This window comes from Mus caroli, unplaced genomic scaffold, assembly GCF_978045245.1.
Source record: "Mus caroli unplaced genomic scaffold, Mus_caroli_1 scaffold_4, whole genome shotgun sequence".
In the NCBI taxonomy this organism is placed as follows: domain Eukaryota; kingdom Metazoa; phylum Chordata; class Mammalia; order Rodentia; family Muridae; genus Mus; species Mus caroli.
The window spans coordinates 55,001,282-55,015,074 of NW_028227259.1; the positions used below are offsets into that span (position 1 = coordinate 55,001,282).

Genomic DNA, 13,793 nt, shown 5'->3' on the forward strand with positions numbered 1-13,793 from the left:
CAGAGGAGAGGGCTCACATCAACAGGGGAAAGGGAAGCCAGGGTGAGAGGCCTCACTGCTTCCTCAACTTCTGTCTACCTTACATCCTTAAAAAAAAAAAACAAAAACCATAAGAAACCCAAAAGAAGCTCAAGTCACCCAGAATATGGTCACAACTGTAACAGATGTACCCTAACCATGGGGACTATGCAAAAAGCTTCAGGGGTGTTGTGGTGGATACTCTTGATTGTCAACTTGACTACATCTGGAATTAACTAAAACCCAAATGGCTAAGCACACTATGAGGGACCTTTTTTTTTTTTTTTTTTAAATTATTTGAAGAAGGAAGATCCACTTCTGATCTGGATCCTTGAGGTAAGAAGATACACCTTTAATTCAGATTTGTTTGCTTGATTGGTTGAATTGGTTTTTCAAGAGGATGTTCCTTTTGCTGCTCTGGCTGTTCTGAAACTCTCTCTGTAAACCAGGCTGGCCTTATATACAGAAATCCACCTATCTCTGGCTCCCAAGTGCTGGGATTAAAGACTTGTACTACCACCACCCAGCTTAATTCAGCTCTTTTGAGGTGGGAAGATCCACCTTTAATCTGGGCCACACCTTCTGCTGGCTGCCTATATTAAAGCCATGAAAGGAGCTTGCTCTCTTTGCCTGTTTGCTCACACTCTCACCTGCAAGTCCATTCCTTTAATGGCATTAGATTAAACTTCCCTGGGATTCTGACACATACTGAAGATCAGCTGAGACATCCAGCCTCATGGACTGAACATTTACTGGATTCTTGAACCTTCCCTTGGTAGACCGCCATGGTTGGATTAGCTAGACCACAGCCTGTAAGCCATTCTAGTAAATCCCCGATAGATAGATGATAGATAGATAGATGATAGATAGATAGATGATAGATAGATGATAGATAGATAGATAGATATTCGTTCTATAAATTCTGTCCCTCTAGAGAAATCTGACTAATATAGGTGACTTCAGCCTGTGTACAGGACCTAGGAAGCCATCACGGGATAAAGAAAGCATGGTTTAGACAGCATGGTCACATCCTGTCCAGCAGAACTCTCTGCTGTGGCAAAGCAGAACAGCAGCCACAATGGACACTCTCAACCCTTATCACCCGGCTGCCATCAGCCATCTGTGGGGTCTGAGCTCATGGAACATAAAAAAGCAAAGAGGAACTGAGTTTGTTTGTTTGTTTTTTTCCTTTATTGACAATTAACTCAGTTAAGTTGGGCCGCCGCCATGCACACCTGGCAGCCTCTGTATTAGCAGATTTAAGGTATGAATATTCTTTAAAATGAAAAGCAAAAAGTTTCTGCAAGGCAAAAGACACCGTCAATAAGACAAAAAGACCACCAACAGATTGGGAAAGGATCTTTACCTATCCTATATCAGATAGGGGACTAATATCCAATATATATAAAGAACTCAAGAAGGTGGACTCCAGAAAATCAAATAACCCCATTAAAAATGGGGCTCAGAACTGAACAAAGAATTCTCACCTGAGGAATACTGAATGGCAGAGAAGCACCTGAAAAAAATGTTCAACATCCTTAATCATCAGGGAAATGCAAACCAAAACAACCCTGAGATTCCACCTCACACCAGTCAGAATGGCTAAGATCAAAAATTCAGGTGACAGCAGATGCTGGCGAGGATGTGGAGAAAGAGGAACACTCCTTCATTGTTGGTGGGATTGCAAGCTTGTACAACCACTCTGGAAATCAGTCTGGCAGTTCCTTAGAAAATTGGACATAGTACTACCAGAGGATCCAGCAATACCTCTCCTGGGCATATATCCAGAAGATGTCCCAACAGGTAAGAAGGACACATGCTCCACTATGTTCATAGCAGCCTTATTTATAATAGCCAGAAGCTGGAAAGAACCCAGATGCCCCCAACAGAGGAATGGATACAGAAAATGTGGTACATTTACACAATGAAGTACTACTCAGCTATTAAAAAGAATGAATTTATGAAATTCCTAGGCAAATGGATGGACCTGGAGGGCATCATCCTGAGTGAGGTAACACAATCACAAAGGAACTCACACAATATGTACTCACTGATAAGTGGATATTAGCCCAAAACTTAGGATACCCAAGATAGAAGATACAATTTGCTAAACGCATGAAACTCAAGAAGAATGGAGATCAAAGTGTGGACACTGTGTCCCTTCTTAGAATTGGGAACAAAACACCCATGGTAGGAGTTACAGAGACAAAGTTTGGAGCTGTGACAAAAGGATGGACCATCTAGAGACTGCCATATCCAGGGATCCACCCCATAATCAGCTTCCAAACGCTGACACCATTGCATACACTAGCAAGATTTTGCTGAAAGGACCCAGATATAGCTGTCTCTTGTGAGACTATGCCGGGGCCTAGCAAACACAGAAGTGGATGCTCACAGTCAGCTATTGGATGGATCACAGGGCTCCCAATGGAGGGGCTAGAGAAAGTACCCAAGGAGCTAAAGGGATCTGCAACCCTATAGGTGGAACAACATTATGAACTAACCAGTACCCCAGAGCTCTTGACTCTAGCTGCATATGTATCAAAAGATGGCCTAGTCGGCCATCACTGGAAAGAAAGGCCCATTGGACACACAAACTTTATATGCCCCAGTACAGGGGAACGCCAGGGCCAAAAAATTGGGAATGGGTGGGTAGAGAAGTGGGGGGGGGTATGGGAGACTTTTGGGATAGCATTGGAAATGTAATTGAGGAAAAGACATAATAAAAAATATTAAAAATTAAAAAAAAGAAAAGCAAAAGTCCATATCAATAAGTTAATAAGAAAAGAACCACAGTAAACATACATGGTCATGAGCACCTCCGTAGGTGCCAGATCCAGCATCCTGGAAGTACATACATGCAGAACAAACAGGTGGCAAATGCATTTCTACTTTTAACTTTCTTTCATGCTTTTTGGCTTGTTCACATGTCTGAGACAAGTTCTTAGGCTTCTTACCCACTACATAGCCAAAGAAGGCCTTGAAGTCCTGATCCCCTGCCTCTACATCCCTAATGCTAGGGTTACAAGCATAGACTTAGCTACTGGCAAACTGTTTGTCGGGAAAGGCTTACTTTCTAAGAGAGCATGTCCAGACGCTCCCATAGTGTCACTTACAATCAGCTCTCGATACTTCTTCTTCAGGGACTGATGCCGTTCTCGCAGCTGATTGGCCATGAGCTTGTACTGGTCCCTCTCCTGCTGGCAGGTGTCCAGCTCCTTGGAGAGGATCAGCAGAGCCTCCTTCTTGCTCTCCAGCTTCCGTTTACACACCAGGTACTACAGAACAAATGGCCACTGGTTAGAAATGACAGGCGGGCTCCTACACCCCCACGTGCACCGAGCTCCACGCTCTCTCCTTAGTCATGGTTAGGGATCACACACTATACTAAGGAGAAACCCTAGGCTTGCCTGGCACACGGTTCTCGAGAGACAAAACCAAACCTTACCTGTCCATGAGCTTCCACAACCTGGGACAGATACGATAATTCATTTGCGAGGGAGTTCAAAAGTAGAACTGTAAGCCAGCAAGACGCCTCAGTAGGTTAAAGCACTTGCCTTAAAACCTTGGTGACCTGAGTCACCTAAGCCCATAATGCAATGAGCGAACCAATTCCCAACTTCATCCTCTGACTTCTACACATAAGCTGTGGCAGACACACACCATACACATGTACACACATACATGATAATAATAAAGTAGAACTATATTTTAAAATTACATCTATGGATAAATACATCTCTAGATCCCAGACTTATCTAATATGGCATCTATATCTGGATAAGATCACATAAAATTTTAATAAAATTTTACAAAGTGATACACATAAAGGTGTTTAATGAAAAATTTATAAATATTGATAGGGATGATCTCTCCTTAGTAATTTCTTTTCCTCGAGTTTTAAAATTTTTCCTATGCTCTTCTGGTTTTGGTTTTTTTTTTTTTCCTAAATTTTTGAGGATAGGTCCATATGCTATTGATCACAAAAGTGCCCCCCAAATATTGTGAAAATCATTTAATGGAACCATAAATTACTTCGCTCAATCATTGCCACCCATGAAACCCAGCAGCCATTTCCCCTGGAGAATTTCTTCACTGACTGTACTGCAAAACCTCTGCTCTGTTCTGATCTGTGAAACCTCTTCTAGGATCAAACACAGACACCCATCCATCACCAAAGACCAATTCCAGGCGCGAAGTATTTTTGCCATACTCTGTATTCTCCCCGGAACAGCCAGGTCCCTGGCTGGGACTCCCACCTTCAAGCAATGGTATCTCTGAGTCTCTACGTCTCCCTCCTGCCCCGCCCCAGGAATGAAGCTCCGCCACAGTCCCACCGCAGTGGCCCGTTTAAGCCCGGGGAAGAGTCTCCTTTTGCAGGATACATCACACTGCCTAGCGCTCTTCACGTATGTGAAATGTGGCACTAAATACCTTTTGAATTTTCCCCATAAAAGACCAAATTCAGAGCATTCATGAAAACAATTTATAGTTTCATTATACACCCTGACACGGGCGCTTTGTCATTGTGGACGTTCACACAAAGCAGAGCGAGAACCGACTCTCCCATACCGTTTGAGCCAATGCTCTTTATAGACAAAAAGCATTACTCATATATAGTGCTTGCTCAGAACTGACTTTGTTACGTTCAATTTCAAATAAATGAAGGGGGGGGGGGAGTCTTGCACATTAGCACATTTTTTTTTCCAAAAAAGAAAAGTAATTGCTTAGTTTCAAAAACAAAGAGGGAAGAAAAGCCGTTCTGAGGCAGATTTGCGTTGTGAGCGAGGACACTTCGCCTCGGTGGAATTCTATTCCCCACAGTAACAAGATTGGAATCCTGCCTTAAAACACTCTGGATTTTGAGACTGACATTGTCTGCAAGATGGCAAAATGGTTCTGTTGCCACAGTGATTTCTTGAGAGTCAAGTCCCCCACAAGTAAATACCAGAGGTGAGTGGCTTAAAGCACTGAGCGGCCGTCTCCTGAGGGAGGCATTGAGATTTCACAGGGGAAAGCATCATTACACACCACTTAACCCATCCGCCCTCCTCTCGTCTTTCCCCACAGTCAGCAGTCCCCATCACCGGGGCTTTGGGTGTGGATGGCAGTAAGACTGCATTTATGGGATTCATACCTGAGGACCCGAAGATGTCCAGTGGGGAAGAAAATCTCAATTGTGTCAAGATATTCACTAAGTTAGTTTGTATAAAACACCTGAAGAGGACCCTAAAGGCTAACCTTCAACTGGGAACACAGGAATTCAGGTTCCCTGCCCTTGAATGATCCAAAACAAATGGCATTTCTCTCCCAAGGCATGGTCCAGCTTAGAGGAGATGAAAGGCAGTAGAAAACTCCAGCGTCAGGCTCTATGGAACCTGGGAGACACCAGACACGGAAGCCTTGATAAGCCACAGTGGCTCAGAGTTTGAGAAGCAGAGATCTACAGTTTGCCCCTTAGCACACAGGAGAGATGACAGTTATAAACTCCATCACTAAGCGCTAGGCTCAGAGGACATCACAGAAGAGGGGCAGGAGGAGCTGGGTGATGGGGGGGAGCATTGTAAGTGCTGAGGTGGCCACCACATTGTGAACTCCCCCCTGTGAAGGTTTTCTGCATGAGCTCTGACCAACAAGATCCATCAACGTTCCAGCAGGCAACACTAACTGGACTCAATGGTTTACAAAAAAGAAAATGAACATGAAGACCTAAAGGTGAGAAGAGGACATGTTGGAGAGAGTCTGGGGGGCAGGTGACAGAGGAGTTGGGGGTAGATGGAATTACATTACAAAATAAATATATTTTATAATATTTCTAATATATGACTATATGCCATATATATTGTATACACTATAGTATAGTATCTATTTTATAATAATTATATTAATTATAATTATTTATCACTAATACATTAATTATAATATGGAGATTTATATGTAATATATAATATATGTACTTAGAGAAAGCAGAGGCAGTCTGTACAGAAAGTGAAGCCACACTAAGAAAAGGTTGGGCCTAGAAAGTGACCACTCAGCTGCCTGTCCTTTCTTATGCTCACTCTAGTCTAGAGAACTGGTTGCCAAGAACTTTAGCTCATGTTATTTGTTTTTATCAGCAGGATAATCCTTAGGCTGAAGTCTCACTTATAAAGCAGCCCAAAGTTGATCTGAGCACAGAGCTAACAGAGTGAAGATTTGTCTTAGCATTTGCATCCACAGGTAGCACTGAAGATCCAGAAACAAAATGTCGGTGGTTCTAAGGTGTACAGGTTTAATTGATATGGGAAGACCCAGGGGATTCTGGTGCCTCTGCGTGGAAAGTGGAGACCTAATAGAAATGGGCAAGCATTCATTGTTCTCTTTTCCTGACTGTAGATACAAAGTGAGCGGCAAGCTCCTGCTGCCTTGATTTCCCCGCTATGATGGACTATGCCTTGAACTGCAAGCTAAAATTGGCCCTTTCTCCCCTAAGTTGCTTTTGTCTGAGCACTTTATTGCAGCAACAGAAGAGAAACTAAGCCAGTCGCCTTGTCTGATCTTCCTGTCCCTTCTGTATTGGTCTTAAAGACTGGCGACTTTTCAGCATCTCCCCTGTGACGTCAGAAACTTCATCTTATTTATTCCAGATTTCCAGTGCTGTAAAACAAATGCATGGTACACAGCAGATATTCAATACATGCATTTAGAAGTGTGTATGTACATACACATGTATAAAGTAGAATACTGTATTGAGATAATGTATTGATGTTTCTCCTTTGTTCTATTATGTGCACATACATAACACATATAGAATGGGAAGATGAGAATGTATGTACATAGACATTACTCACATGGATGAAGAGGGAACCTTCACATGTTATCTGGAGCTTCTTCAGATTTTGTGGCATATGCAGTACTGCTCCCATGTTACAGGGTCCCTGACTCTTTTGAGGACAGACTTTAGGCATCTCCTAGAGTAGGCTCCTTGTTGTACAAATATAGAATCTGAGGCTCAGCCTAATGACTAGTTAAAGCTAGGGTGTATTCTGTGAATTTGTCTCACTCAAAGTACAGGACTCTTTCTGGCCACCAAATGACTTCAAGTTCTTGGCAAGTAAGGAAAAATATGAATTCAGAATAATTCCTGAGAGTCTTGTTATGATCACAGATAGTGATGATTGTGATAAATCATGTGAGAATACTCACGACTAGTCACTACTGTGCCCTGGCCATTACTAGTGGGGGATAGAAACTTCCCACTAAGGGACAATGCAGGATGCAGTCATGGTGGAAATCCTGACAGAGGGGCCAGCATGCCAGAGCTCATGTTTTAGCTTTGCTACTTCCTAGCTATATGGTCAGACAGTTAACCACTCTGTACTCTAAGCCTCCCTGTTTATCAAATGCAGATGAGACGGGTCTTCACAGGGTTGGGATGAGAGTGTAAAAAGCTAGCATTTGTAAGACATCTAACGTATTAGTTGTAATTGCCATGACTTCCACTCAGATCACCCAGGCTGAGACAAGTGGAGAAAGCTTGGAAGTAAAGGAGCTCACTGGAGGAGGGAGTGACACGTGACATGGAGCCTGTGGGTCCAGGAGAGGGGCACACATTCCTGCCTCAGGGTGGAGGATACTGTGATAGGCAACAGGAAGCACACAGAACTCACGGTAGAAGAGTAAAGGTATGGGGGCTTCCTATCTGGGGTTGAACGATGAGTGCCCTGGAAGGGGCTGGCAAGGGATAGTGTTTGGGGTGAAGATGGAGAGATAAATGAGGCCTAAGGAGTGCACATTTGGCTGAGCAGTTCAGACTCTCTACTCCCAGGAGTGAGGAGCCCAGGGTCTCTAACTAGGGGAAGAGTCTTCTCATGGGGAAAAATGTTATCCCACCATCAGAGGTGGTAAGTCACATCAGCATGGGCACAATTTGCCATGCATCCCACAATGGGAGGAAAAGGCACTGGGGCTTAGGACATTAACGTCATTGCTCTCTGCAGTGTGAGCTGCCCCAGCAGGCCTCTGGAAAACACACTGGCTCTGCCATTTCTTAACGTGGCCTGTCCTCATCTCGTCTAAGAGAATATGGTTAGCCAGGGCACTCCCCAGACCCCCAGACACAAGACACACATCAATTTAGCTTCAGCCACAGAATCTGAGATGGAGGATCATATTAGTGGGTCCGTGAGTCATGTGACTGCTCCACCACACTGCAAAGGCTGTGAGCAGGACAAACTCCACTCTCTGGCCACGTGGATGAAGCCAAGGAATACACCTTTATTCTCTTATTCCTTCACTGTTGATCTTCGGTAAAGTAATAACTCTGTTAGCCAAGTTCCCAGCCGGGATAGGGACAGTGGGTTTTTCACTTTCTTTCGGATTTCAGCAAAGGAGGGATTCAAGTTATTTTCAAGAAAAAAAGAGGAACAAATGCATTGTTTGGTTTTTTTGTTTGTCTGTTTATTTTTTGTTTTGTTTTTGTTTTTAATGTTTGCCATGTGTCTAGCAATGCTAGAGGTAATAAGGACTTTATCTGATTGTAATAGTATCAGCAGCCACCACTGTGGTGAGCTCACTGTCTTACATTCTGTGACGAGTGCCATATTAGAAGGACCCTACTTGTTCTCTATGATGGGTCTCTCTAACAGACAGTGAGATTAGCCCCTTTTCCAGAGATGAGGACTTGGAGTCCAAAGAGGTCAGTTATCTAATGATCTCAAAGGCAGGAGGCAGCAGAATTGCACTGTTATCTGCACACAGAAATCAGGATGCTTTGGTGGGAAGCAAGAGTGAGCATTCTGACATAGGAATATACCAGAAGAGTATTGGCTCTACAGACTTGACTAGTGGAGAGACTTAGACTAGGGGGAGAGGAAGAGGGAGAGATCTGCAGACACTAAGGGCAAGGCCCAGAACACCCACTGCCAGATACCACTGCAGCAGAACTTAGGTTGGAAACTGCCAAAGAGATGAGCTGAGTTCCATTGTTTCAATCTTTGTGGTTCGGTGATACTTTCAGGGCCTTTGTCTACAGTCCTGTGGTCGACAGATAGGTCAGTGACCATTATCTTGAAGTAAAGGAGCTATGAGAAATAGAAATGAGTGCTGGGAATTGAGAAAATGGCCAACTCGGAGGATCCATTTTACTTACTCTTTCCAAACCTTGCAAAGGTTCTGGAACCTTCTTGTGTGGCTCATGAAGAGAGTTTGAAAAATAAATGGCGGGTATTTGCTAACAATCCCTTTTGTTGCCATTGACTCTTGAGCTGCTGTCGATCGGGGGCAGAAGCACGTGTCCCCCGATGACAGTTGTGAACTGTCAGGACTCCCACAGCTGCAGGTAGTCCCATGCCTACCAGCTGGAAAAAAGGAAAATGCCACACACCAAGTAGTCCAGGCAATTCAGGAAATGTACATGGAATGAACTCCATAAAATATGCCCTGTTTCTGGCATGTATACTAGATATCGTGAAATATTTTTATTATCCACTCAAAAATAGATTTCTTGTGAATTGCATTTCAATTACTTTTTTGAAGCTGAGCTTGTAACTCATGTGTGATGTTAATTCCCACCCACAAGTGAAGGTAGCCCGGTACTCATCACCTTAAGAACCCAATCCCACAGTTTGGGCCGTTGAGCGCCTTTTATCTACCCATTTCCTGTTATCTGCAATAAAGCAAATCATAATTGCTACAAGGAAGACCATAATAATTAAACGACTATCTGACATACTACATTAGGATTTAGACAGCTTTACAACTGGCTAACTGCTGCCGAGAGAGGAGGTAGCTCAGTGTCAGGGGAGTATGTCTGCCAAGTGACCCTTTCTACTGAATAGGGACTCCTGGTCCTTAGTGATTTTTAGTGAAGAAATCAAGCTGGCTTTCCTCTGCTGTGCAAGGGCATACCTGCTACCCTAAGAAGGCATCCCAGAGAGAGAATAGCACACATAGCTAAGGGTCATGAGCAGGAACAGTCCAGAAGTTTGTTATCTGCAAACTCACTCTGCTTAGAGGTACTTTCTCACCTAGACCTGTAGCTGGATATTAAATATCCCTCAAGGGCCGAAGGCTTTCTTCCTAGTATAGCAATATTAGCAGGCGGTGGATCCTTTAAGAGGCAGGGCCTCTTTAAGAGAGGTCTTGAGTCATGGGAGCATGATGTTTGAAGGGGGATCATAGGGGACAAGACTCTGTCCTCTCTCTTTTGAGTCCTGGCCATGAGGTATGTAGCTCCGTTCCAACACACACTCCTTACCATCATGGACCGCCTCGTCCTAAAGCTCAAAAGCGATGGGGCCAACTGCCCACAGACGTAAGTCTTCAAAATGCCAAGAAAACCCTTTCTCTTCATAATTCTCTCAGGTATTTACGACAGCGATAGAAAGCTGGCAACACTCGGGTACCCTCTACCTTCCATTCTGTTGTTAGTGCCCTCTTTCTCCCCTGCCCCCAACCCCTTCAGTAACCCCTCCTTCCTACCCAACTAGAAGCACCCAGTACACAGCACTCAATAATCAACACACCTTCTTCAACTCCAATTAAACCACCTCTTTGTTCTGAAACCACTGCTTGCCTCTGCCCTATGCTGTCTGGGCAGACTCGTACCATAGCCTCTTCTGCATTCCCAACCTGCCTAGTTCAATCCTAGATCCTTCTCCTTCCACCACGTGGGACCCAGGGATCTACATCAGATCCTCAGGCTTCATGGCACCTTTACCCACAGAGCATCTTGATGGCTCTCCTACCATTCCCCAAAGCCCTTCTAAATGCTTAAGCAACTGTCAAACCACAGCCCCTCAGTATTTGGCCATAGTCTGCTTCTGACTTGACTGCAGCTGCTCTTTCAACTGCTTTCCTTATTCCCATCCAAGCCTCCTGCTATTACCCACCCCCACCCAAAACACACACACACACACACACACTTTTCTAAGTTTATCCAGTGCTGGGGAAGGCATCCTGATCTGAAAGCCTCTTAAGCCCCAAGTAGAGGAAGAGTGGCTCCTGGTTGGCTGTACAGCATTCTGAATGCGCCTCAATAAGAGAGAAAAGTGTGTGTGCACACGTGCACGTATGCGTGTATGCGTGCGTGCGTGCACATGCATGTATGTGTATGTCACACATATGCACCCTGTGACACAATGCCTGCCCACTTCCCTACTCTATGTCTTTGAAACTGATATGCAGGTACATCTCGTTATTCACCACTCCAGTTAAGCAAAACTGTCAGGGAATTTTACATTCCGCCCCACCCCCACCCCCAGCTACTGCAGTTCAACCAGGCCTTCCACATACAATACTGCATCCCAGAAGGCAAGCACAGCCTCTAGTTCAGAACATACTAAGTGAGATATAACTTACAGAGATGTAACTCTGGTCCCCAGTAAGTCAATGTGCACACACATTGATATATAGATCTATGCATTTAGTGTTAGTTTACATATTTTAGTAATACAGCCATCAATTTGATATTCTGCCTAAGTCTCTACCAGGCATGTCCAACCCACGACTCACAGGCCACATGCAGCCAAACGTGACTATGAATGTTGCCCAGTACAAAATCATAAACTTATGATTTTATGGGAATGTTTTGTGATTTTTATTTTATATTTTATTTTTTGCTTGTAACACAATTGTTCAGTTCTGAAAGGTGAGCTTTGTAGATGACAACATCATATTTATTGCAAGGTCAAAAGGCCACTCAGTCATGAAGATTTTTTTATGTTCCAGGGGGACATGTACAGTTCTACAAGCAAGAGTGTATGTGTGGAGAGAGTGTGGGAGGATCCATCCCTACAGTCATCGAAATGGGATTGGTGCTCTGAACTTTGAGCATGTAACACAAGTGCTTCTGCTTATTTGGGGCATACTGTCCCTTCCCCATTCTAATCCTGCAGATTTGCCACATGGGCACACGTGACCCTCCCTTAAGAGACACAAATGTGTCCTTAACTTCTTAAAGATATGATTGGACATCTAGTGTAAAACCATGTTGGGCAGCCTCAGTGTCCTGCACTTAGCTCAAATCTCTCCCTGCAGAATCCCAGCCTCCCATGTTCCCGCCTCAAACCGTATGTGCAAGCTTTTCCTTCCCACTGTGCCCATTCTCCATGGCTGTACCTCTCAGAGTATGAACCCTCTACTATGATGGTGTTCTCCTCTGTAACTTTTAGCTAACAATGATCCAGCATTCCTACGTCAGTGGCTTAATGATTCTAATGGCATCCTGGAAGATGACTTTTTTTATGATCCGTCTTCTTCAGGCTCGCCATCCCGTTTCCCCCTCCTTGGGATTACTTTCGACAGGCAAACTTTGATTATTTGAATCCCGCAGGGGATGTGCTGGAATTTAAGTTAAGTGAGATTTCAGGTAATTGGAAGAGTTTATAACGTGAACCGCAGTAGCTGGGGGGTATGTAAAATTCGCCGACAGTCTTGCTTAACTGGAGTGGTGAATAACGAGATGTGCCTGCCTATCTGTTCCAACCCTTCTCTTGCTGCTTCTCTTCGCTCCCACCATCTAAGGCACCACGCCTCCACTCACGCTCCCCCACTCCCTGCTTCCTTTGGGCCTGGAAAAGCTGAGTAGGGACACCAGGGAGGAAGGCTGCTCTCTTCAGCTGCTGGCCACAGTGCACCAGGACATCCCTCTTCCTTTGCTGAATATAGCACATTTTTGTCAAACTCACCGCTTCCCTAGACTAATGCTGCTGTCACCAGTGTAAGGATATTCCGACCTTGCCTGAGGCCAAGATGTCGCCTGCCAGTGGGGTGTACAGCTCCAGTTTATTACAGAGATCAGGCACTGCGATCACTCAGGCAGCCAGCAGAGGCTCTCCCATCCACATGCAGGTTGCTGAGTGGGGATCTAGAGCACTCTGGATTTAAGGGCAGCCTGTGCTCAGGTATGTGCTCACGTATCTCTTTACATACTATATTATACATCAGTCAGAGATTGGAAGACGGTATGTTCTGGCTATCTCCACCTAGGAAAAAGATTCAATTCTGCTCTTCAGGGCTGAGCAGCATAAAAAAGACAGCAGAATGTGTGACATGTGTTAGTCAAACTGACTTCAAAAGCTGGTGAACTACAGTGGCTCAGCTTCCCCTGGAATGACAAAGAGATCATAAAAATGACCCCGGGCCACTGGTGGTGGTGCGTGCCTGTAATGCCAGCACTTGGGAAGCCGAATAAGACAGCTTCTAAGTAAGAGCTTGGGCCATAGAAAAGGACTAGATCCAGACAGTGTTGGAGGGCTAGAGTGTAGCTCAGTGGTGAACTATATGCCTAGCAAATAAATAAATAAATAGAGACAGAGAGAGAGAGAGAGAGATGTAAAAGGCCTTAACACTTCTGCTGGCAGGGCTAAAATACCCCTTTAAAAACTCTAACACCTCCTAACTTCTCAGACATGCTCCCAACAGGACAAGCCAGAGGGGACCCAGGGCTATGTTTTCTACTTCAGAAAGGAAGTCTCTGCTTCCTGAGAGAGCTGAGCTACAGTCCCTTCAGGACTCTTTCTGCCTCCTAGGCAGCTGTTGACAAAAAGGAACCCAGGATGAACCACCATGAAGGCATCATTTTTGTTGCCAAGTTGTATTCTGGGGTTTGGGGAAAACCATGTGGGTTTCATGGCTATCAACACACACACACACACACACACACACACACACACACACACACACACACACGGAGCTACTCTCCAAACACAGTGCTTGAGTTTTTCCCTCCTGTACATAATGCATATGGTCTTTATCATTCTGGAGGCTGGTACTCACAAATAACATGCATCCAT

At 44.5% G+C, this 13,793-nt stretch overlaps 1 protein-coding gene across 2 annotated transcripts in view; it reads right to left on the minus strand.

The window, feature by feature from the left end:
* Window positions 1–13,793, minus strand: part of Ccdc149 (coiled-coil domain containing 149) — a 102,991-nt gene that overhangs the window by 61,644 nt on the left and 27,554 nt on the right. For both annotated transcript variants that reach the window (XM_029477845.2, XM_021163107.3), the window contains exon 2: window positions 3,135–3,296. In XM_029477845.2, the coding sequence (XP_029333705.1) occupies window positions 3,135–3,296 (162 nt within the window). The remainder of the gene's footprint in view (window positions 1–3,134; window positions 3,297–13,793) is intronic.